Raw genomic sequence first — 22,539 nt, forward strand, 5'->3', positions numbered from 1 at the left:
AAGAACAGAAAACCAAACACCGCATGTTCTCACTCATAGGTGGGAACTGAACAATCAGATCACTTGGACTCGGGAAGGGACACATCACACAACGGGGCCTATCACGGGGAGGGGGCAGAGCGGAGGGATGGCATTGGGAGTTATACCTGATGTAAATGACGAGTTGATGGGTGCTGACGAGTTAATGGGTGCAGCACACCAACATGGCACAAGTATACATATGTAACAAACCTGCACGTTATGCACATGTACCCTAGAACTTAAAGTATAATAATAAAAAAATATTTAAAAAAAAAACAAAACTGAAAGTAAATTATAAATGTCAGTGGGAAGATTAAATCAAATATGGTTTGGCTAAAATTTACCACATTTTCCCCATATTATAATATAAGTAAAATTAGATGCCTTTAAAGAATGGAATGATCATATCTATACATAATTTGAGATTGAAATAGTTTCAGATTTAAGTCAAATTGATATGAAGAAAAACAAAATTGTACCAACTAAGATATATTTAAAGCTACTGAAGAAAAATAATTATGAAATAGGGAATACACTTCAGTTCATCTGGGAAATCTGAAATTAACTGTCGAAGTACCCCACTTAATTGAATCAATTTCAAAATACCATTTTAGGTATGAGCATTTCCATATATCTGATTTATCATGGTCTTGAAATGTCTTGAAATGAAAAAATTATTATTTCAGCAGTATAAGACTACATTATTAATATTAGTCTACATTAACATTTTATAACTTAAAATTGTATAAGTGACACATGAATTTAATCAGAGGAAAGAATCTCTCAGTTTTAACTCTGACTTGCTGGAAACAAGGAATGTTTCTCAGCTGATATAGCAGATACATTTATCATATGTATCCTTTTTTATATTCAACTAGATCCAACATTTAGCTGTAACCAAATATTACTTCAAATTTTACTTCAGGAAGTTTGAAAAATACTTATTTTTCTTGACACTTACTTCTCTTTCTGCTTTCTCTTTTTCATTTTGGCGTGCTTTTTCTTTCAAATGATTCAATTCATTGACCAACCTCTTATTGTCTTCTTGTAATAAAAGACGGTGCTTTCTGCACTCAGCTTGAAACTTTTGTACTCTAGCATCACATCTGGCTTGAATATTAAGTATTGCTTTTTCTCGATTGTCAGCTTTGTTGCGAGCATCATCCAGTCGCTGTTGAAGTAACATATTTTGTTTTTTTAGTTGACAAAATCTTTCCTGCTTTTCTATGCATTTTTCCACTTTATCACATTCATTTTTGTACATTTTTTCAATGTCCTTCCTTTGACACTGTTTTTGGTTTAGTTCTCTTTGTACATGTTCAAAAACCAAAGACTTTTCTTTCAGAGCCTCTCTTGTGTAACGGAGCTCAGTTTCGAGGACTCTGAACTTACTCTCAGCTTTAGAAAGTTGCTGAGAAGGAGTCAGAACACAAGAATTCAAATTTTCCTGTAAATGACACCATTTATCTACTGTGCCCTGGAAAGCAAGCTCTTGGTCTCTTTCTGATGAGTGACTTTGATCATGATCAGATAGAGCAGCATTCAGTCTACAACGGTATGATTCCGTTTCTGTTTCCAGTCTCTGCCTGGTCTGTGTTTCCTTCTCCAGTTTGGAACGGAGCGTTGCGTTCTCATCTTTCAGAGCAGCAAGCTGTACCCTATAATCAGCTATCGTTTTTGCTAATGTTCCCCCATTCCGTTTTAGAGTCTTTTGAAGGTCTTTATGCTTTCTTTTCATAATTTCAAAGTCTTTTAAGTATTTCTTTTCCAGGTTTTGGTTTTTCATTGTGTCTATTTCCAGTCTAAGCGTGGCAATTTCATCTTCCATCAAGTGGTTTTCATGCAGCAGGTCTTCTTTTTTATCAGTATCAGAAATCTGTTTCTAAGTAAAACAAAGAAAACTTATAACTAGTACCCAATAGGATAACATATTGTGATTGCTTTTGAAATTAAATAATAACCTGTGCATTTATACAATGAGAGGGTTGCCATAACTGGATATCTAACTGGGAAAAAAGAAGTTGAGTCAAAACCTCAAACCTCAAAAAGCATTAATTCCCCAAAGTTTGAAAGTTTATTTGAAGACAGTGAATCCATGAAAGCAAAAAAAAAAAAACCACTAGAAAATTTTTACAAATTTCAGAATTAAAAAAGGCTTTTACTGAATTACAACAAATTGCAAAGCATAAAGAATTAATAACTATGATCACGTTAAAAAATTGGGTTTACACTCTAACATCTAAGCTATACATCTCCCTATAGTGAGAGCCTTAGCCTGGCAGATATTTGGACAGATGAATGACATTTTCCAAATTCTTTAACTTCCCTTTTCCTAAAATATTGTATAGATATTCTACTTTTCTAATATTGTTATGGTCAGTTTTAAGAATGACATTTATTGATAAATGATAAGTCTAGACATTGTACTAAGCACTTTTACATGCACAAATCAATGAACTCATTTAGTTATAATTCTATAGCAAAAGGTTAAAAATATAAGCAAGCTGCAGGACTTTTTCCAGCTTTTCTGACTCTACTTCTAGTGCTCTTCCACCAAATCAGTTACTTCTGTGAGGTAGATATAGACATACAAAAATAATCTTTTATTTCAAAACACCAAAAGTCAAGAAAATTAAGTTTATAAAGCTCTTCCTAGAAAATCATGAGATTATTTGCTATTGTGATCACTTTTATTTCTTTTCCATAACATTTGAAACAGTAATTAACATGAAATAGGGGAAAATATGCTGAACTATGTCACTAGGAACAAAATACTTACAATATCATTAAGTATACATTATAGAATAGCATTGTTTTCAAAAGGTCTTTGAACTAAAATAAAATATTTCAAGATTATAAATAATTGTAGCTATAAATTCCTTGATTCATTTTTAAGATGAAATACAATTTGGGGTTTTTTTAGGCTTAAATAATATACATTAAATGAAAGAGATATTATAAGTAACATTTGAAAAAAGTAGAAATATGAAGTTTTACCAAACCTGATTTGAATTCTTTCCTACACTCTTCAATTCCATCTCCAGTGATTTGAGAGCCAGTTTAACTTGTTCTGTCTCATCAACTTCTATCCTATGTTGCTCTCCTGTTGTTCTTAACTTTTCCCGAACTTTTTGGTGCAACTCTTCAACATTTCTTCTTTTCTCTTTTTCTTGCTGTATGGTAAATCTGTAAATATACTTATCTTAGTATTTATTTTATCAGTGAGGAGTAAGCTTTAATTTTTTATCTTGTGCAAATTCCTACCTAAGGGGTACCATGGATTCTCATCAGATGGATTTTATTTGACCCCGTATATTGTGACTTGCTTTTCAATCTGACTCTGGCATAACATTATGAGACAAGGAAGCAAATATTTAATCAAAAATATATTTCCTTGCCATACCTTGAAATTGCCCTGCAAAGTCTCTTGTGGGAAAAGCCCACATTCTATAGAGAACCCCCTTTTCCCCTTTGTTTTCCTTCCTTTCTATGAAGATCCAGGAGACAATCAGCTAAGAGCCAGGCACCCTTTTTAAAAGGTCCCATAAGAAAACATTTTACAACCTGCTCTCTCTGAAGTCTGCTGAGAGATTCCTCTGCACAAGAAAACTTGGTCCCCACAATCATTTACCTTAACCTGAACATTTCTTTCCATTAATCCCAGGTCTTCAAATAAACTCAACCAATTGTCAACCAGAAAATGTTTAAATTTATCTATAGCCTGGAAGCCCCTGCTTTCAGTTGTCCTGCCTTTCTGAACCAAACCAATGTATTTTTTAAATGTATTTGATTGATGTTTCATGCCTCTCTAAAATGTATAAAACCAAGCTGCGCCCCTTGGGCACATGTTCTCAGGACCTCCTGAGGGCTGTGTCAGTGGCCATGGTCACTCATATTTGGCTCAGAATAAATCTCTTCAAATATTTTACAGAGTTTGACTCTCTTTGTTGATATTAGAAGATAAAACATTCATATGTTGCTTATTATCCTAATAAAGTTTCTATGTTCTTAAATACTATTTTTCTTTCTAGTTCTCATGTTTTTAATTTCTCACCTCAATCTCATCCAAAGGACATGTATAAGTTGAAATGTACTGACAAAAGAACACCCTGCACAAGTTTCTGATACGTGTAACTCTACCAACTATTACGAAAAAAGATGCTGAAAATTATTCAGTAAAGTTACAAGATAAAAATGACCTTTTCTTCACACAATAATTACTTTTCAATTAGGATGAAACGTTTAGAGTTAATTAACATACAGCAACTTTTTATAAACAAGTTGATACATTCACTAGAAATATATTTCCACCTTCATGAAACATTCATTGCAAGTATCCCTAAACTAATTTACATTGTAAGATAGCACTTTTGATGTGTTTATGAAATATATATCAGCAGATTAGTGTAATCCAAGACTAGGTTAAGAATGTAATATGTTACCCCCTACACTTTTGAAGATTGTTTTTTTGGGCAACACTTTCAATCTATCCTGTTGATTAGTATGTATTTTATAAACAATTTTAAAATCTGTTTTGGAACAACACAAGATCTAATATTTAATTAAACAATAAAGAATAATACGTGTCTTCAGCATAAAACTTTGAATTAATTTTATCTACATAGCAGAGGGATGTTGAATAAGCTAATCAGTAAACACTTTCCATTTTACTTTTTATTCCCTGCATATTAAGAATAAAACTGGATAATTTTTTTTTTTTTTTTGACAGGGAGTCTCGCACTATCACTGGGCTAGAGTGCAATGGTGCAATCTCAGCTCACTGCAACCTCCGCCTCCCAGGTTCATGGGATTCTCCTGCCTCAGCCTCCTGAGTAGCTGGGATTACAGGTGCACACCACCACGCCTGGCTAATTTTTTGTATTTTTAGTAGAGACAGCATTTCATTATGTTGGCCAGACTGGTCTCAAACTCCTGACCTCGTGATCTGCCCACCTCAGCCTCCCGAAGTGCTGGGATTACAGGCGTGAGCCACCGCACCCGATTGATAATTTTTAAAATAATTATTCTGGATAAAGAAAATATCTATTTTATACCCTGTTGATTGAATTATAAATTAATATAAACTTTCTTAAGAACAATTTAGAAATATTGATCAAAGATCTAAAACAGATCTAAAAAAGTTTCTGTACTTTAACCAGAAGAATTTATCCAAAGTAAATAATTAAAAATGTAGAAAACTACGTGTAAATAAAAGATGTTCCTTGTAGCATTAATACAAAAACTTTTTAAAACCTAAAATTTAATTCATCAATTAAATAATGAGATTTCCAAAGGGTAAAATTCTATACAGCCATTAAAACTATGATTTAAAAGAATATGCATTTAATTATTAGAGAAGTATTCACAATTAAGAACTTGTGATATCATATCCAATAATTTCACACTCCATAAGATTAAGAAACTTTTTTCCCTGTAAATCCTAGAAGGAAAGTTAGCAATTACAAAAATTTTCCTTATACGTCTTTAGTATAAAACAAATAGTTCTAACATTTCTTTAGAACAAGGTCATACCTCACACTACAGAGTTCTTGTTCGTATTCAAGTTTTTCATGCTGTAAGCACGATTCTATTTCTTCTTTTTCAGATAGTCTCTTCCGTAGTACACTAACCTTATTTTTCATTTTTTGAATTTTTACTGTAAGTCGCTCACAGTGATTATCTTTAAGTTTTATTGATCTTTTACAAAAACAAAATGCATTTTTAATTTTTGATAGGCGAACACAATCTGTAACTGGGAAAAAACAAAATAGAGATAAAATACATGAGTAAGTTTTTGGATATAAAGGACTGTGCATTTTTAACATGCATTCATTCATACATTGAACAAATATGTACATATTGAGTGCCTACAAGGTAGAAGATATTATACTAAGGTCTGCAGATAAGACAACACCTCTGCTATTGTTTTAGCTTAAAGCATAATGAAGAACCAAGATAAAAAGGTGACAATTATAAACTCAGACAGGTCCTGTAAAAAAAAAAACCATAGTTATATGACTGCATAAGATAATTTGATCTATACTTCACCCAGGGAAGATTTCCCTGAGGAAGAGATACTACACTGAGAAATGAAGGATGAGAAAGAAGCAGTTAGGCAAAAAGGAAAGCAAAACACCCTGGCCAGTTTACAGCATGTGCTGTGCCGAAGCTCTGCTGCAATCTATTACTAGCTCTGATGGAGTAACGGACAGGATTTTTCATCTTACCTGAAACAATAAAAAACAAAACAGACAAAATACATTAAGCAATGATTTCCAACACAGTGGGCTTCAGGCAATGAAGATGGTAGGTGATCACTATAAGACAGAAAACATATATAGCAGGCCTTACAATTGTCCCAGCTCTTTTGACAGAGTTTTGACAGAGGTTCAAGGCCATGACAAAGGGAGAAAATCTGACATAGAGCTGGGGTTATGAAGCTGAGAGGCTAGTAAAATCAAAGCAGATAGAGATCACAGGACTGAAAACTGGAGAGAATAAAGCAGTACAGGAAACAAATCCTGGAGATGCGCAGAGATTCCCTCTTGGGTATTTTAGTGGAGTAACGAAAAGTGCTTGTGTGCTAGGAAACTTCCTAAGACAGTGGAAAATAAAATTTAAAAGAAACAGTTAAAGAAAATCAGCAGAAACTATGCCTGGGGTTCACACAATGACTGGAAGAGGGTCCATTCCCATGCACCAGGCCAAAATACCTCATACTTCACATGACAATGAATATTCAGAAAGGTCTTGCCTCAGGAGTGAGGAATTACCCCAAATCTAAAAGCAAGAATGGAAAGATTATAAGCAAATCTCTGTACTCCAAATAAAACTCAAGACAGTAAGTAGAGACATGGAAGGTATTTTTAAAAAAAAAAAACAACAGACCATACTTGTGGAGATGCAAATTACATTGTCAGAAGTAAAAACTATAGTGGATGGAAATAAACACAAATTAGAGATGACAAAGGAAAATATTCCTAAATTTGACACAATAAACTGTGAGAAACTTTCAAGCAGCTAATCGATAACTCCTTAAATAAAAAAAGAAGAGATAGAAAAAAAAATTAAAAGAAAAAATGGCCGAAAATATTCTAACCTTAATACAAACCATAATCCCACAGATTCAGGGAGGAAGTGTCTGGGACAGAAAAAACTGAAAATGTATCATTGTCATTTTTTTATACCATCTATGATGTATAGTACTACTGAAGGTGGACTGTGATAATTTAAAATTATATAATAAAAATCCTAAACATTAATATAGCAAAACAGTTATCCCTAATCAACCCAAAAATATATGCAAAATTGAATCATAAAAAATAGTTGACTAATCTAAAAGAAAGCAGAAAAAGAAAGGGGAACAAAGAACAGCTGGGACTAATAGCAATCAAACAGCTACTAGACAAACATAACCATTATCAATGACATTATAAATGACACTTGTCTAAGAACCTCAACTCAAATGCAGACTGTCAGGCTCAGTAAGAAAGCAAGACCCAACTACAGGCTGCCTATAAGAAATGCACTTTAAATGTAAAGACACAAATGGTTACAAGGATGGAAAAAGATACATGCTAACAGTTGCCAAGGGCAGCTGAGCAGGAGTGGGCTGTGTTAATACCAAAGTAGATCTCATAGCAAAACAAACAAACAAACAAACAAAAAAACCAGCAATAAATAACAAAAGGTCATGTCACAATAGTAAAAGGTTAAGTTAATCAACAAAACATAACAATCCTAAGTGTTTATGCACCTAATAACAAACCGGCTTCACAATATATGAGACCAAAGTGGATAGAACTACAAAAAGAAACAGACAATTTCTAAGCAATCTGAGGTTTCGATACCCTTTACTCAATAAGTGATAGAACAAGAAGGCAGAAAATCAGCAAGAATAGACTTGAACAACAGCACACTTTTCAAGTACCCATGGAATGCTTACCAAAAATAGATCATATTTTAGGCCATACAACAACTCTCAACTAAAGGGTTGAGTCAGAAGGATTTAAGTCATACAAAGTATGTGCCCTGACCACAAATCAATCAGATTAAAGACCAATAACAAAAATAACTCTGGGAAATACCCAAATATTTGGAAACTAAGTAACACACATCTAAATAACCCTGGGTCAAACAGGTAATGAAAATGAAATAGAAATTAGAAAATATTCTGAACTGAATAAAAATTTGTCAACCAGAATTTGTGGAATGCAGCTACAACTGTACTTGAATAGAAATTTTTAGCACTGCCAAATGTCTATATTAGAAGAGTCTCAAATCTATGACCTTGACTTCTACCTTACGCAACTAGATAAAAGAAGAGTGAATTAAACCCAAAGCAAGCAGAAGAAAGGAAATAATAAACATCTGCTGTGGTCTGAATGTTTGTCTTTCCCAAAATTTATATGCTGAAAGCCAATCACAATGTGACGGTATTAGGAGGGGTGATTTTTACATGAGCCAAGCCCTCATGAACAGAATTAGTGCTTAGTGCTCTTATACAACAGACCCCAGATCTCCTTCACCCCTTCTGCCAAGTGAGGGCGCAGAGAAAAAGAATTCATTCATGAACCAGGACATGTTCCCGAACCATACACCAAATCCAACAGCATTTGGATCTTGGACTTTGCTGACCCCACAACTGCGAGAAATCAACTTCCGTTGTTTGACCCAGTCTATGGTATTTTGTTATACTCTTGGTTTCAGAAGAAACAATAGAAAAAAATCAACACAAAACACTTCGAGGAGATCAACAAATGTGATAAAGCTCCATTTAGCCAGGCTGCTCAGAAAAAAAGAAAAAATTCAAATTACGAATTTCAGAAATAAACAAAGTGACACTATTATAGATTCTACAGATACTAAAAATATAACAAGATATTATAATTTCTATGTAAGTAAACATGACAACTTAGATAAAATTAACAAATTCCTTTTAAAATGAAAATTAGCAAATCTCAATCAAGAAGCAATAGATAACCTGAATTGCCCTATATCTATAAAAGAAAGTTAAGTTATAGTTAAAAACTTTGCTAAAAGAAAACTCCAGACCCAGCTAGCTATGTTGGTGAATTTTACAAAACATTTCTGGAAGAAAATAATACAATTATACACAAACTCTCCCAAAAGAAACAGAAAGAAGAGTATATCTCAACTCAGTCTGTAATTTTAGCATTACCCTGAACCAAAACCAGAAAATATTACCAACAAGAAAATTCCCTCATGAGCATGAATGTAAAAATTCAACCAATTTGTGATGCAACAAAGATATCTTCCAATAGTGCAGTGAATAAACTGCGGTTAAACAGCCATACGGTGGAATATCACTCTACACATAAAGAAATGAGAAATCAATTCATGAAAACATGTGAAGGAACCTTAAATGCACATTACCAAGTGACGTAAGATAATCTGAAAAGGCTACTTACTGTATGATTCCAACTATATGATCAGGAAAATGCAAAACTATGGATAAAGTAAAAGTGTGCCAAAGGGTGAGAGACAGCAGGAAATGATACATAGGCAGAGCACAGAGGATTTTTTGGGAAGTCAAAATAATTTCTATAACATGGATACACATCATTGTACCTTTGTCCAAACCCATACATATACAGTACCACGAGTGAACCCCAGTGCAAATTATGGGCTTTGGGTAATTGTAGTGTGTCAATTTAGGCTCATCCGTCATAGCAACGACCACTATGGTGAAGGATACTGGTAATGAGGGAGGCTACACATGTGTTGGGGTGGGGGTATACAAAAAAAAATCCGAACCTCCCTCTCAATTTTGCCAGGGTCATAAAACTGGTCTAAAAAATAAAAGTCTTTATAATAAATTCTAAATGAGACTTTAGTAAGTTTAATCCAATAGTATAATAAAAAGGTAATACATCATAAACAAAGGGGGTTTATTCCAGAAAAGGAAAGGTTGGCTTAACATTGAAACATCATTATTTAGCATAAAATGAACTAAAAGAGAAGACCCACAGGATCATCCCAACAGATAGAGGCATCTGATAAAATTTATTCCTGATATTTCAAAGAAACACTCTCAGCAACATAAGAATCCAAGGGAAGTTCTTCAGCATGATAAAAACGTCTATGATGAATCTGCAGCTAACGTGCATTATAGTGAAAAACTGAATGCATTTCCCATAACATGAGGAACAACACAGGAATGTCTGCTTTCACTACTTGTATGTAATATTGTTCTGAAGATTCTAGTTAATGCAGTCAGGCAAGAAAAAGAAATAAGAGGCGTCCAGGTTTAAAAAAAGAAATAAAATTGTCTTTATACACAACTGTGACCATACAACAGGTATGGGTAAACCTCAACCTGTGGGCCAGCTTCTTGTCTATGTCAATAAGCTTTTACTGGAACACAGCTGTGTTCATTAATTTATGGATGGTCTATGGCTGCTCTCATACTAAAATGGCAGAGTTTATCAGCTGCAAAAGAGACCCTTTTACCACAAGTCTAAAATATTCACTATCATTAGTAAGAGGGTAATTTGAGAAAGAAAGGTTTAATAACTTTTTGTCTGTGAAGAAAATCTGATCAAATCTACCAAGAATATGCCAGAACTAATAAGTGAGTTTAACAAGATTGAAGGATACAAATTCAATATTGAAAAATTAACTGCATTTCTATATGCTAGCAATAAACAATCAAATCAAAATTTTAAAATTAGCATTTTCTATAATTTTATAAAAATGTATATTTGGATTAGCAATGCTCAACCTGTATAAAGTCAAATACATCTATACTAACTAAACTATCATTTACAACTTCATCAAAAATGAAATACAGATAAATCTGATAAAATATGAAAAGACCTGTAAACTAAAAACTGCAAAATACTACTGAGAAAATTAAATATTACTTCTATAAAAGCAGACATACACTTTATTGAGTAGAAAGATTCACTATTGTTAAGATGTCAATTCTCCCCAAATCTATAAATATGACACAATCCCAACTTAATTTCCAACAAGCAAGCAGTCTTTATTTTGATAAGCTGATTCTAAAGTTCATATAAAAATGCAAAGGATCTAGCATAGTCAAAACAGAACAAAGAACAGAATTGGAGGATTCATTTCAAGAATTACTATAAATCAACAGTAACCAAAACAGTGTGCCACAGGTATAGGCTGAGTATCCCTTATTCAAAATGCTTCAGACTAGAAGTTTTTCAGATTTTGGATTTCGGAATATTTGCACATACATGATGAGATATCTCAGGGATAGGACCCAAGTCTAAACACAAAACACATTTATTTTTCATATTTACTTTATACACAAAGACTGAAGGTAATTTTAAACAATACTTTTAATAATTTGGGACATGAAACAATGTTTGTATACATGAGGTCGGATGTAGAATTTTTCCGCTGTAGCGTCTATATTGGCAATCAAAAAGTTTGGGGTTTTAGAGCACTTCAGATTTGGGATATTTAAATTAGCAATGCTCCACCTGCATAAAGAAAGTCAAATACAGAAAATCCCCAACTTAAGGTGGTTTGACTTATTGACTTTACAGTGGGTTTACTGAAGTATTAAATTGCTTTTGACTCAAACACTGGGTTTACCACAATTTGAGGAGCATCTGTAAATTAATAAAACTCAATAGAGAGTCTAGAAATACATAACACATATGCAACCAGCTTATGTTTGACAAAGGCAGCATGGCAATGCAGTGGAGAAACGATAGCCTTTCAACATGTGGTGCTGGAACAACTGGCTGTCCATATCCAAAAAGTGAACTTGAATCCATACATCACCTTACTCCATATACAATAGGAAACTCAAAAATGGAGCATAGATTTCAATGTAAGATCCAAATCTATAAAATTTCTAGAACAAAGCATAGGAAAAGATCTTTGTAACCTTGTGCTAGGCAAACATTTTTTACATATGGCAAAAATGCAAAATCTGTAATTCAACAAACAATTAAATTGGACTTCATTACGATTAAAATCTTCTGCTCTTCAAAAGATACTACAAAGCAAGTGAAAAGTCAACCCAAAAACTGAAAAAAAAATACCCTTGTAAATGACGAGTTGATGGGTGCTGACGAGTTGACGGGTGCAGCACACCAACATGGCACAAGTATACATATGTAACAAACCTGCATGTTATGCACATGTACCCTAGAACTTAAAGTACAATTTAAAAAAAAAGTAGCTAAAAAGTAATAGTATCCAAATACATATAGAATTATTAAAACTCAACAGGTAAGAAAACATCAACCTAATTTTCTAAATGGCAAAAGATTTGAAAAGACAGTTCAACAAAGAAGATATACAGATGGCAAATAAACATGGAAAGATGCTCAACATTTTAGTCATTAGGATCGTGTACATTAAACCCACAATAATATACATAATACACCCATCAGAATGACTAAAATTAAAAAAATAAATACAGTACTACTGTGACAACATAGCAACTGGAATGGTTATTTACTGCTGATGAGAATAGAAAATAGTACAAATATTTTGGAAAATCATTTAGCAGTTTTTAAAAACAGGAATATAAAGGGCCATGAGGAGACTTTAGTGGGTGATGGATATATGTTGCCTACCTTGATGATAGTAATAGTTTCACGTGTGTATACATCTGTTAAAACTTATCAAATGGTACCTTTTACATGTGTGCACTTTATCACATATCAGTTACACCACACTAAAGCTACCGGTTGTAGAAGCAAACACCTAAGGCACTGGCTGTGACACAGAAAAGGGTATGCAACGATGCAGTATAAAGTTCGAGGATGGAGATCTGTACCTTATAGCAATAAATGGCAGCTGGGTTTTCAGCAAGCAGGTAACATGATCAGATGTGATTTTTTACAACTATATAATTATGGTTGCAGAACAGGTCATGGTTTTGGAAGGCAGAATAGTAGGAAAGACAGTTATAAGGTTATCACAGTATTTCAGGTGGGAGGAAATGGTAACTTGACCATGGGTAAATGGGTAATGGCATAGAAGAGAAGTAGAGTAAACAAACACAATTGGGCCTGCCATTCACACTGAGAAAAGTACAGTGAGATGATTATAGCTCTTTGACTGAAAGGGTACAAGACACAGTAGTTTTTATTCTATGTTGACATAAGGCATATTTCTGAGATGAACATTCTTGTAACATATCAGTACTGTACGGTACAGTGGTAAGCAATGTGTGCATACATTGCTATAGGATTAAAAAAGCCTTATATTTATGCATTGGTCCTACCTTTACACTTCATTTCATGTTCATCAACGAGTAATATAACTTTCTTACAATTGGAGCAAAGCGAGTCACCCTCTGAGGCTATTTGAGATGACTGAATTATGTCATCAAGGTCATCCCTAGAATGTATTTGGTTTTTCACCTAGAAAATAAACAACACTGTTTCAAAATGTCCCCAGAATATTTATAGCATATACTAAATGTACAGAAGTGGGAATTACCCATCTGTTTATATGAGCACAAACACAGGTGCTTGTTCTGTACTTTTTTTTAAAAGAAATTTCCTTTATGTTGACTCTAGTTCAGCAGGTCACATGGTCTACGGAAAAATTAGTTTCCCAGTTCCTATGCCATTCAGAAAACTGACAGAGAGACTTGGGTTAATTAAGGAACAAAGATTAAGAAAATGTCTTCCTGAGCTTGAATTATCTTAATTGCAAAAACAATCTATTTCTACATACAATTTTGTATTTAGATAACCCCATTTTACACAAGAGATTTTCATAAGTAAAAAATTCAAATGGATCAAATAATTGGTGAAGAGAAAAACCAGAGTAGCAGCAAGTGACCCTCTAAGTCTTTTTGAAGTTGAACTTTCTCCAAAGCCAGGGACTCTACTTTACTTGTAATATGCTTACCTCATTCTTAAATCTTTGCATATATCACTTAATTCCACTTTTAGACATATGGCTGATGTTCTGTCACCATGTGGTGGAGAATAATGCACATTTTCTAATTCAAGTTTTATGCTTTCATACTTACTTGCACTACAGTTGTCATATAACGGCTTCCAGAACACATTCTATATTGGTTTTGTACTGTTGTGTTTGTAACAACAGAAACACCATGATCTTTTTTTTTTCTTAAATCACAGGCTTCATTTCTTTGGAGCAAGTAAGTCACATATCTAAAAGGCTTTTTGAATCACTAAATTGAGGCATATGTCCGATGTTTACTTTCCAATTGGTGGTATTTTGGGATTTTTTTTTTTTTTCGGTCATTTGCCTAACAACCTATTTGTGTTCTTTTATTTCAACCATAACTACTTCTGGGTTTCTTGCCTTCGTACTTTCTGTATCATTATAAAATTTTTCCTTGTTTGGGTTAAAAACATGTTCAGTATCTGGTTTGTTGTCATTTTCGTGGTCTATACTTTGTTTCCACTTAAATAAAGCTGGGGTGATTGGCAAGCATATTCTGGGGACCCAGAGTACGAATGAGATAGAAAGGCATTTTTGAGACTGGGTTATTTTTGTTCAGGAAATATCTGGACTACTACAGAGATAGACATGCCAGATGCATCACTTTCCTGACAATCAGGTGAATCATTTGTCAAATTAGAGGGTATTTTCTTAAGTTTGTTCTTCCTGTGGAGTTATTAGGTAGTTGCTCTTCCTCAATACAAGCAGTTTTGTAATTTTCACAAATTTCACCGAAACTCTGCTTTATTTGTGATGAATTTTAAAGTTTTCTTTACCCTAATTTGTCTTGTTTGATCCACATTTTCTCATACTTTTGCACACAAGTAAGTCCTGCATATATAAAGAGGTCATTTCTATCACAATACTTTTTCAACTAGTTGTTCAGACAATTTTTGCACATGCAAAAGTGGAAGATAAATTTGCTAGTTTTGTTTCTCAGATGTCTTTTCTGTCAGAGTACATGTTTTAAAAATAACTTTATCTTTAAATAATCAAGTGTAAAAAGAGAAAAATTAAAAAATAATTAAAGTTTAATATTAATCTTTTTAATCTATGTTTACCTACTCCCAAATCACTGGATTGTAACTAAGAAGTGAAAAATAATTTGCATTAGCCTAAAATAGGTGCAAAAACATAAACCATGAAACTTTAATTTGTCACTGTTTGTTTGGACTAAACTTGACTATTATGTGTTAAATTTCCCAAAAATGAATTAGGAGATGACTTGTGGTACTATAAAGGCACTATCACTTTAAAAGATTTTATCACTATACCTACAGTGTACACTCGAGTGCTTTTGCCAAAGATTACTAACTAGTGATCAGGCAAACTTTAAATTATTAGGAGCCAAAATCAACACCAGTCAGTAAGAAAAGCAACTTCTTACATTTTAATGCAAATTATATATTGTAATATGATTGACAGTGTTATATACTTATATAGATTGCAGGCTTAAGTTCTAAGGTCTACTAATGACAGTGGATTTAATAAGTTTAATAATATTTACAGATTTTCTATATTGAAATACATTAGGCAGTTATTGTTTGTACCCTAATACCAAAGGTGCCATTCTGCAAGGTATAATTCTCTTGATAGCCAGTTGGGTTGATTTAATGACCCATTCTCTCCCCGAATATACAAACTGAAGTCAGAGATTCAAAGGGAAAATTAATTCTTAACTTTGGTATTAGTGACTGGCAATAAAAAAAACTGCAAAGTTTGAGCCACTAGCAATAATTACTCCTTTAATCTGAATCCAATACAGTTATCGTCACTGTTAAATTGTTTATAATTTCTATTGCTTAAAATTGTAATTCAGTATTTGATGTTACCTTCTTTAATATAATAGGAAGCTATAAAAATAGAAGTGCAGGCCGGGCGCGGTGGCTCAAGCCTGTAATCCCAGCACTTTGGGAGGCCGAGACGGGCGGATCACGAGGTCAGGAGATCGAGACCATCCTGGCTAACACGGTGAAACCCCGTCTCTACTTAAAAAATACAAAAAAAACTAGCCGGGCGAGGTGGCGGGCGCCTGTAGTCCCAGCTACTCGGGAGGCTGAGGCAGGAGAATGGCGTAAAACCCGGGAGGCGGAGCTTGCAGTGAGCTGAGATCCGGCCACTGCACTCCAGCCTGGGCGACAGAGCCAGACTCCGTCCCCAAAAAAAAAAAAAAAAATAGAAGTGCAAACAATATCAGGAACTTTTTAACTCAATTCCAAGGGTAAAGATTAGATATACGTTACTATCGATTCCAACACTAAGTTTTATAACTAGTTAAATGTTTTTAAAATGAAATATTAAATTATAATCAACTGATACTAAAAGGCTAATCCAAAGGTAAATTCATTTCAAATATGCTGTATTACCAAAGCAAGGAAAACAAAATTAAACCAGAAATTTGATTTTAAATTTTTACATACCCGTGGCTGGTTATTTTCATAGTCTTCAAGCCTCTTTTGCTCTCCCTCTGATGCCATTTCTAAGTCTTGTTCTGCTAAAAAAAAAATAGATATTTAGTTAAAACAAGCTACACAGAACAGTTAGATAAAAGCCACAGTCGGCCGGGCGCGGTGGCTCATGCCTGTAATCCCAACACGTTGGGAGGCTGAGGCGGGCGGATCACGAGGTCAGGAGATCGAGACCATCCTGGCTAAAAAGGTGAAACCCCGTCTCTACTAAAAACACGAAAAATTAGCCGGGCGTGCTGGCGGGTGCCTGGAGTCCCAGCTGCTCGGGAGGCTGAGGCAGGGGAATGGCTGAACCCGGGAGGCGGAGCTTGCAGTGAGCCGAGATTTCACCATGGCACCTCCAGCCTGGTGGGCAGAGCCAGACTCCGTCTAAAAAAAAAAAAAAAATCAAATCCATAGTCTTTCTAAAACCAGAAAATAAAAGTGTTTAAACGAAGCTTAATCTTTAGTATAATATTTACTTCTTTAAGAAATGCTTTTAATCCTCCAAAACTTCAGCAAACTACTTGGGGAGGCACGGATGTCACCAGGTTCAAGCCATGCAAACATGGTCAAAGATTCACTCACAAATTTATCCACCCAACATCAATAAACAAAACCATCAGAAATAAAACAAAATGTAAAAATCCAATAGAAACAGATGAAGTAATAGCACACTGTTCTTTACTTCACAATAGTACCTTATAACAGCACATTGAGTCTGTTGTTCATTATTAATCATTTCCAAAATGACTGCTACTGTTTACACTTTTATCAACGTGCAGTCTCTTCTTTATATCTAAAATATTTTCCTCAACTATTCTGACACATTTCTTTCACAATTTAAGACTTAGCTACGTGCAGTCTTCCTTGACTCTGGCCATCTTTCCTCAGATAAACGGTTTTATTTAATACAGGTTTTATAAAATATGTAGTTAAGGTTTCAAAAGCGAGATCATGTCTCAATAGAAGAGTCTATCTATTCCAATGTAAACATGTTGACTGATAACGAGAAAAATGATCCTTATAAAGAATAGCACATCATGAGCCTGAGAGAGTAAGTGTCAAAGCTGATGGGAGGATGCTATGGCCTATCTGTAATGCAATACATCAGATTCAATTATACCATTATACTACAAGCATTTATCATGTTCAACTATTTTTCCTATTATTTAGGGAGTACAAAGTTGTGAGGACACTTCCAATAAATATACAATTTATTTCTCATCAGAGAAACTGTCTGAAATTAATCAGCTTAGATAGACAGTTGTAGAATAAAAATTAATAAAACTATTCATTTTTTTTTTTCATTCATAGGTGGGCTACTGCTATGTCCGCATTGCTTGTATCTGCAGTTTGGCCCTGTCAAGAAGTTTCTGAATCCACTCATACAAGAAGATATATAAACTACATCAACAATAGTGTATAGGCTGGGTGAGGTGGCTCACACCTGTAATCCCAGCACTTTAGGAGGCTGAAGTGGGTGGATCACAAGGTCAGGAGTTCGAGACCAGCCTAACATGGTGAAACCCCATCTCTACTAAAAATACAAAAATTAGCCGGGCATGGTGTCATGTGCCTGTAATCCCAACTACTCAGGAGGCTGAGGCAGGAGAATCGCTTGAATCTGGAAGGTGGAGGTTGCAGTGAGCTGAGATTGTAACATTGCACTCCAGGCTGGGAGACAGAGCAAGACTCCATCTCAAAAAAAAAAAAAAAACCCAAAAAAAAAAAAAAATTCCAAAACAACAAGAAAGTATATAATAAGTTTTCAATGTGAAAAATAATTGTCAAAAACGAAAAATTTCCACAGACATTAAGAACTTTTTGTACTTCAAAATCAGTGCAATGTTCACTGAATATATTGGTTTTGTTATTCAAAGAATAAATGCTATAACTTTTTGTTTCTCAAATTGGTTTGATTTGATATACCATGCTAATCTCTAAGGCACATTCATGGAACCGTGATCTTATTTTAAAATAGGGTTCTTAGTAAAATCAGTCAAAGTTCCTTAGTTCAAATAAATTTCATTTGATTAACTATTATCAACACTTCTATGTAACGCTCACAAATTATTCCCACCACTTCTTTCCTCTTTATTTAGCAGTAGTATCTTATATGTATAATTTCTATTTCCTAAATGTTTGTTACTTCCCCTCTGGCTAGAAACATACTCAGAAATAATAGCAAAATGACACTGTTATATTACAAACTGCTATCAGATGGCAAACAGGTATATGGAAAGGTGCTCAACATCACTGGTCATCACAGAAATGCAAATCAAAACCACAATGAGGTATCTTCTCACCTCAGTTAAAAAGGCTTTTATCCAAATGGCAGGCATTAAGAAATGCTGGTGAGGATGTGGAGAAAGGGGAACCCTCGTACACCATTGGTGGCATTGTGAATTAGTACAGTCACTATGGAGAACAGTATAGAGTCCGCAAAAAATTAAAAATACAACTACCTACATGATCTAGCAATCCCATTGCTAGGTAACCACTCAAAAGCAAGAAAATCAGTATTATAAAAGAGAAATCTGACCTGACATGTTTATTGCAGCACTTTTCACAATAGCCATAATTTGGAATCAACCTAAGTGTACATCAACAGACAAATGGGTTTTAAAAATGTGATATATATACTGCTCAGTCATATGAAAGAATAAGATCCTCTCATTCACAATGACATGGATGGAACCAGAGGACATTATATCAAGTAAAATAATCCAGTCACAAAGGATATGAATAGACATTTCTCAAAAGAAGACATGCATACAGCTAACAGGCACATGAAAAAATGCTCATCATCACTGGCCATCAGAGAAATGCAAATCAAAACCACAATGAGATACCATCTCACACCAGTTAGAATGGCAATCATTAAAAAGTCAGGAAACAACAGGTGCTGGAGAGGATGTGGAGAAATAGGAACACTTTTACACTGTTGGTGGGATTGTAAACTGGTTCAATCATTGTGGAAAACAGTATGGCGATTCCTCAAGGATCTAGAACTAGAAGTACCACATGACCCAGCCATCCCATTACTGGGTATATACCCAAAGGATTATAAATCATGCTGCTATAAAGACACATGCACATGTATGTTTATTGCGGCACTATTCACAATAGCAAAGACTTGGAATCAACCCAAATGTCCATCAGTGACAGACTGGATTAAGAAAATGTGGCACATATACACCATGGAATACTATGCAGCTATAAAAAAGGATGAGTTTGTGTCCTTTGTAGGGACATGGATGCAGCTGGAAACCATCATTCTCAGCAAACTATCGCAAGAACAGAAAACCAAATACCGCATGTTCTCACTCATAGGTGGGAATTGAACAATGAGATCACTTGGACTCGGGAAGGGGAACATCACACAACGGGGCCTATTATGGGGAGGGGGAGGGGGTAGGGATGGCATTGGGAGTTATACTTGATGAAAATTTCAAGTTGATGGATGCTGATGAGTTGATGGGTGCAGCACACCAACATGGCACAAGTATACATATGTAAGAAAACTGCACGTTGTGCACATGTACCCTAGAACTTAAAGTATAATAAAAAAAAAAGGCTTCACATGTTGTCACTCCTTTGTGGGTGTGAGAAATTTAAAAAATAGAGCTCATGGAGATGAAGAGAAAAATCACCATTACTGCAGTCTAGGAAGGGTGTGGATGTGGTAGGAAATTAGAATGCTTAATAAGTACAAACTATAGTTAGACACAATGAATAAAATCTAGCATTTTATAAAACAAAAACATGACTACAGTCAGCAATAACTTGTTGTACATTTTAGCGGTACTGAGGAAGTACAAATTAAAAGCATAAAGAAATGGTTATTGCTTGAGGTGATGGATAAACCATTAACCATGATGTCATTATTACATATTGTATGCCTGTATCAAAATATCTCATTTACTCCATAAACATAAACATCTACGATTTACTCATTAAAATTAAAAAAAAAAAAATAAAGTAACACACATACAAACAAACAGTGTACTAATCAGAACAGCTGATTGGTTTAATATAATAAGTGTAACAAAATTGACCAGAACCAATAAAAGTTAAAACAAATCAAATATGTTATCAGACAAAACATTTCATTAGATAAAAGCCATAATTTGAACTGACTTTTAAAGCAAAACAAATATTTTAGAGTACCAAAATAGATCTCTTTAAATAGCTAAAAAACATTGAAATTCCAAACTGGAAACTTTAGAGTATCAAAATGTAAAAGTAGAATAATCTGAATAAAATCTTGTATTTTAAGGCCAGGCCCCGGTGGCTCATGCCTGTAATCCCAGCACTATGGGAGGGTGAGGTGGGAGAATCACCTGAGGTCAGGAGTTCAAGACTGGCCTGACCAACATGGAGAAACCCTGTCTCTACTAAAAATACAAAATTAGCCAGGCATGGTGGTGCATGCCTGTAATCCCAGCTACTTGGGAGCCTGAGGCAGGATAATCACTTGAACCAGGAAGGCGGAGGTTGCAGTGAGCTGAGATTGATCCATTGCACTCCAGCCTGGGCAATAAGAACAAAGCTCTGTCTAACAACAACAACAAAAACAACAACAACAAAAAACCTTATATTTTTTAAAAATGTATTTTCCTTATGTATGCAAATCTCATTTTTGAAAACCTAAATAAAAATGATAATGGCTGCATTATTTAGATGAAATCCTGAAATAATATAAAAAAGTGAAATAATTGAGAATAGAAAGACTATGAGCATTACAAATAGATTAATGTACATCTTTCCACAGTTAAATCTGCATTACAAAGTTTACCTGGTGTGGATGTTTGTACACCCTTCATTTTGGTGGCTGTATTCAGAACAGAATCTTTATTTTCAATTGTAGCCTGAATGGTTTTAAAACAAAATGATTAGCACATGATGTATATTGTATAGGATATACAGTTAATACAAATGTAAGAGCAATTACCTTCAAGGTGGGCAGATTCTCAGGATACTCTAACAAGCAAAAAAAGTATATAATCAATCATATGTAAATGTGGTAAGGCCAACCATACATTCATGGAGTGTTAGCATCAAACTCAATACTCTTGCCTGTATTAGTGTAGGGTTTCATGTTTTTCTAGTTTGTTTCTTTGAGATAGTAACATGACAGAAATGCACTAAAGAAATTAGGAATATAGGCTTCAAAAAACATACCGTTACAAGTTAAAAAGTGAAATTATGCACCACATCTATTACTAAAAAATAAGGATTAATGTGGATATGCTGACTAACAAGGAGAAATGTGATCTAAAATCAGAGGAGCAACTCGTAACCCTAGAAATATATATAAAAGTTGGTGCTAACTGTGACTGCATGACTTTCATGCAAGACATCAGAAGGATTTATACAATTACAACAAAAATATTCATCATGTTCTTTAACTTGCCCAATAATTGAGAAGGCCCACAATTACAATGACACTTAAGTTGAATGTACACTTCACACCTCTTCAGTGGAAGTGTCATGAATTCATCAGTTTGGATATATGTTTGATGAACCTTAGTAGATAATATTCATTATTTATCACACCCATGTGGTATAATAATCTGCCTATATTTCTTGTATCCTCTAGTTTAGCCTTCAGAAAATTTCTTCATCCACTAATGGCAAGAAGGTATAATATATAAAACCCATCAAAAACTATAATAAATTATACATACTTATACAAAATGAAATTGCTCCAGGCATTAGATATTAATGAACTTATACATTTTGAAATCAGGCCAATATACAGTGCAAATAACCATTTTAGGATTCAATTAATGCAGTCAACATTATTTTTGTCTCTAAAATTAGTCTGCTCTGGAATATCACTTTATTATAAAGAATTTTCACTAAATAGTTATTTTAACAAAAAAAACCCCAGCACTTTGGAAAAAAGCTAATGTATTCATATTAAATTTTAACTCATTTGAATAACTAATAAAAATATATCTCTGATGTCTGATAGTAATAAACAGGAATAATGAGACACTGAGGTTTATCCCAATTCTAGCACTCCTCCCTGATTCCAGTAGACATTGGAGCAGCCAGAAGTCAGATCTTCTCGTATGTAAATATTCCAAATGCATTTGAAGTGAGCTCGCTGAGGTTTCCTCAG

At 34.2% G+C, this 22,539-nt stretch overlaps 1 protein-coding gene across 1 annotated transcript in view; it reads right to left on the reverse strand.

Moving 5' to 3' along the window:
- LOC105533662 (ankyrin repeat domain-containing protein 36C-like) overlaps nucleotides 1-22,539 on the reverse strand; it is a 172,735-nt gene that overhangs the window by 11,869 nt on the left and 138,327 nt on the right. Inside the window, exons 54-60 of the mRNA XM_011972131.1 lie at nucleotides 21,364-21,392; nucleotides 21,208-21,280; nucleotides 16,380-16,450; nucleotides 13,262-13,400; nucleotides 5,554-5,767; nucleotides 3,024-3,207; nucleotides 983-1,897 (exon numbers count right to left, since the gene is read on the reverse strand). Of these exons, the coding sequence (XP_011827521.1) occupies nucleotides 983-1,897; nucleotides 3,024-3,207; nucleotides 5,554-5,767; nucleotides 13,262-13,400; nucleotides 16,380-16,450; nucleotides 21,208-21,280; nucleotides 21,364-21,392 (1,625 nt within the window). The remainder of the gene's footprint in view (nucleotides 1-982; nucleotides 1,898-3,023; nucleotides 3,208-5,553; nucleotides 5,768-13,261; nucleotides 13,401-16,379; nucleotides 16,451-21,207; nucleotides 21,281-21,363; nucleotides 21,393-22,539) is intronic.

The sequence above is a fragment of the Mandrillus leucophaeus genome, unplaced genomic scaffold (assembly GCF_000951045.1).
Source record: "Mandrillus leucophaeus isolate KB7577 unplaced genomic scaffold, Mleu.le_1.0 Scaffold1275, whole genome shotgun sequence".
Taxonomy (NCBI): domain Eukaryota; kingdom Metazoa; phylum Chordata; class Mammalia; order Primates; family Cercopithecidae; genus Mandrillus; species Mandrillus leucophaeus.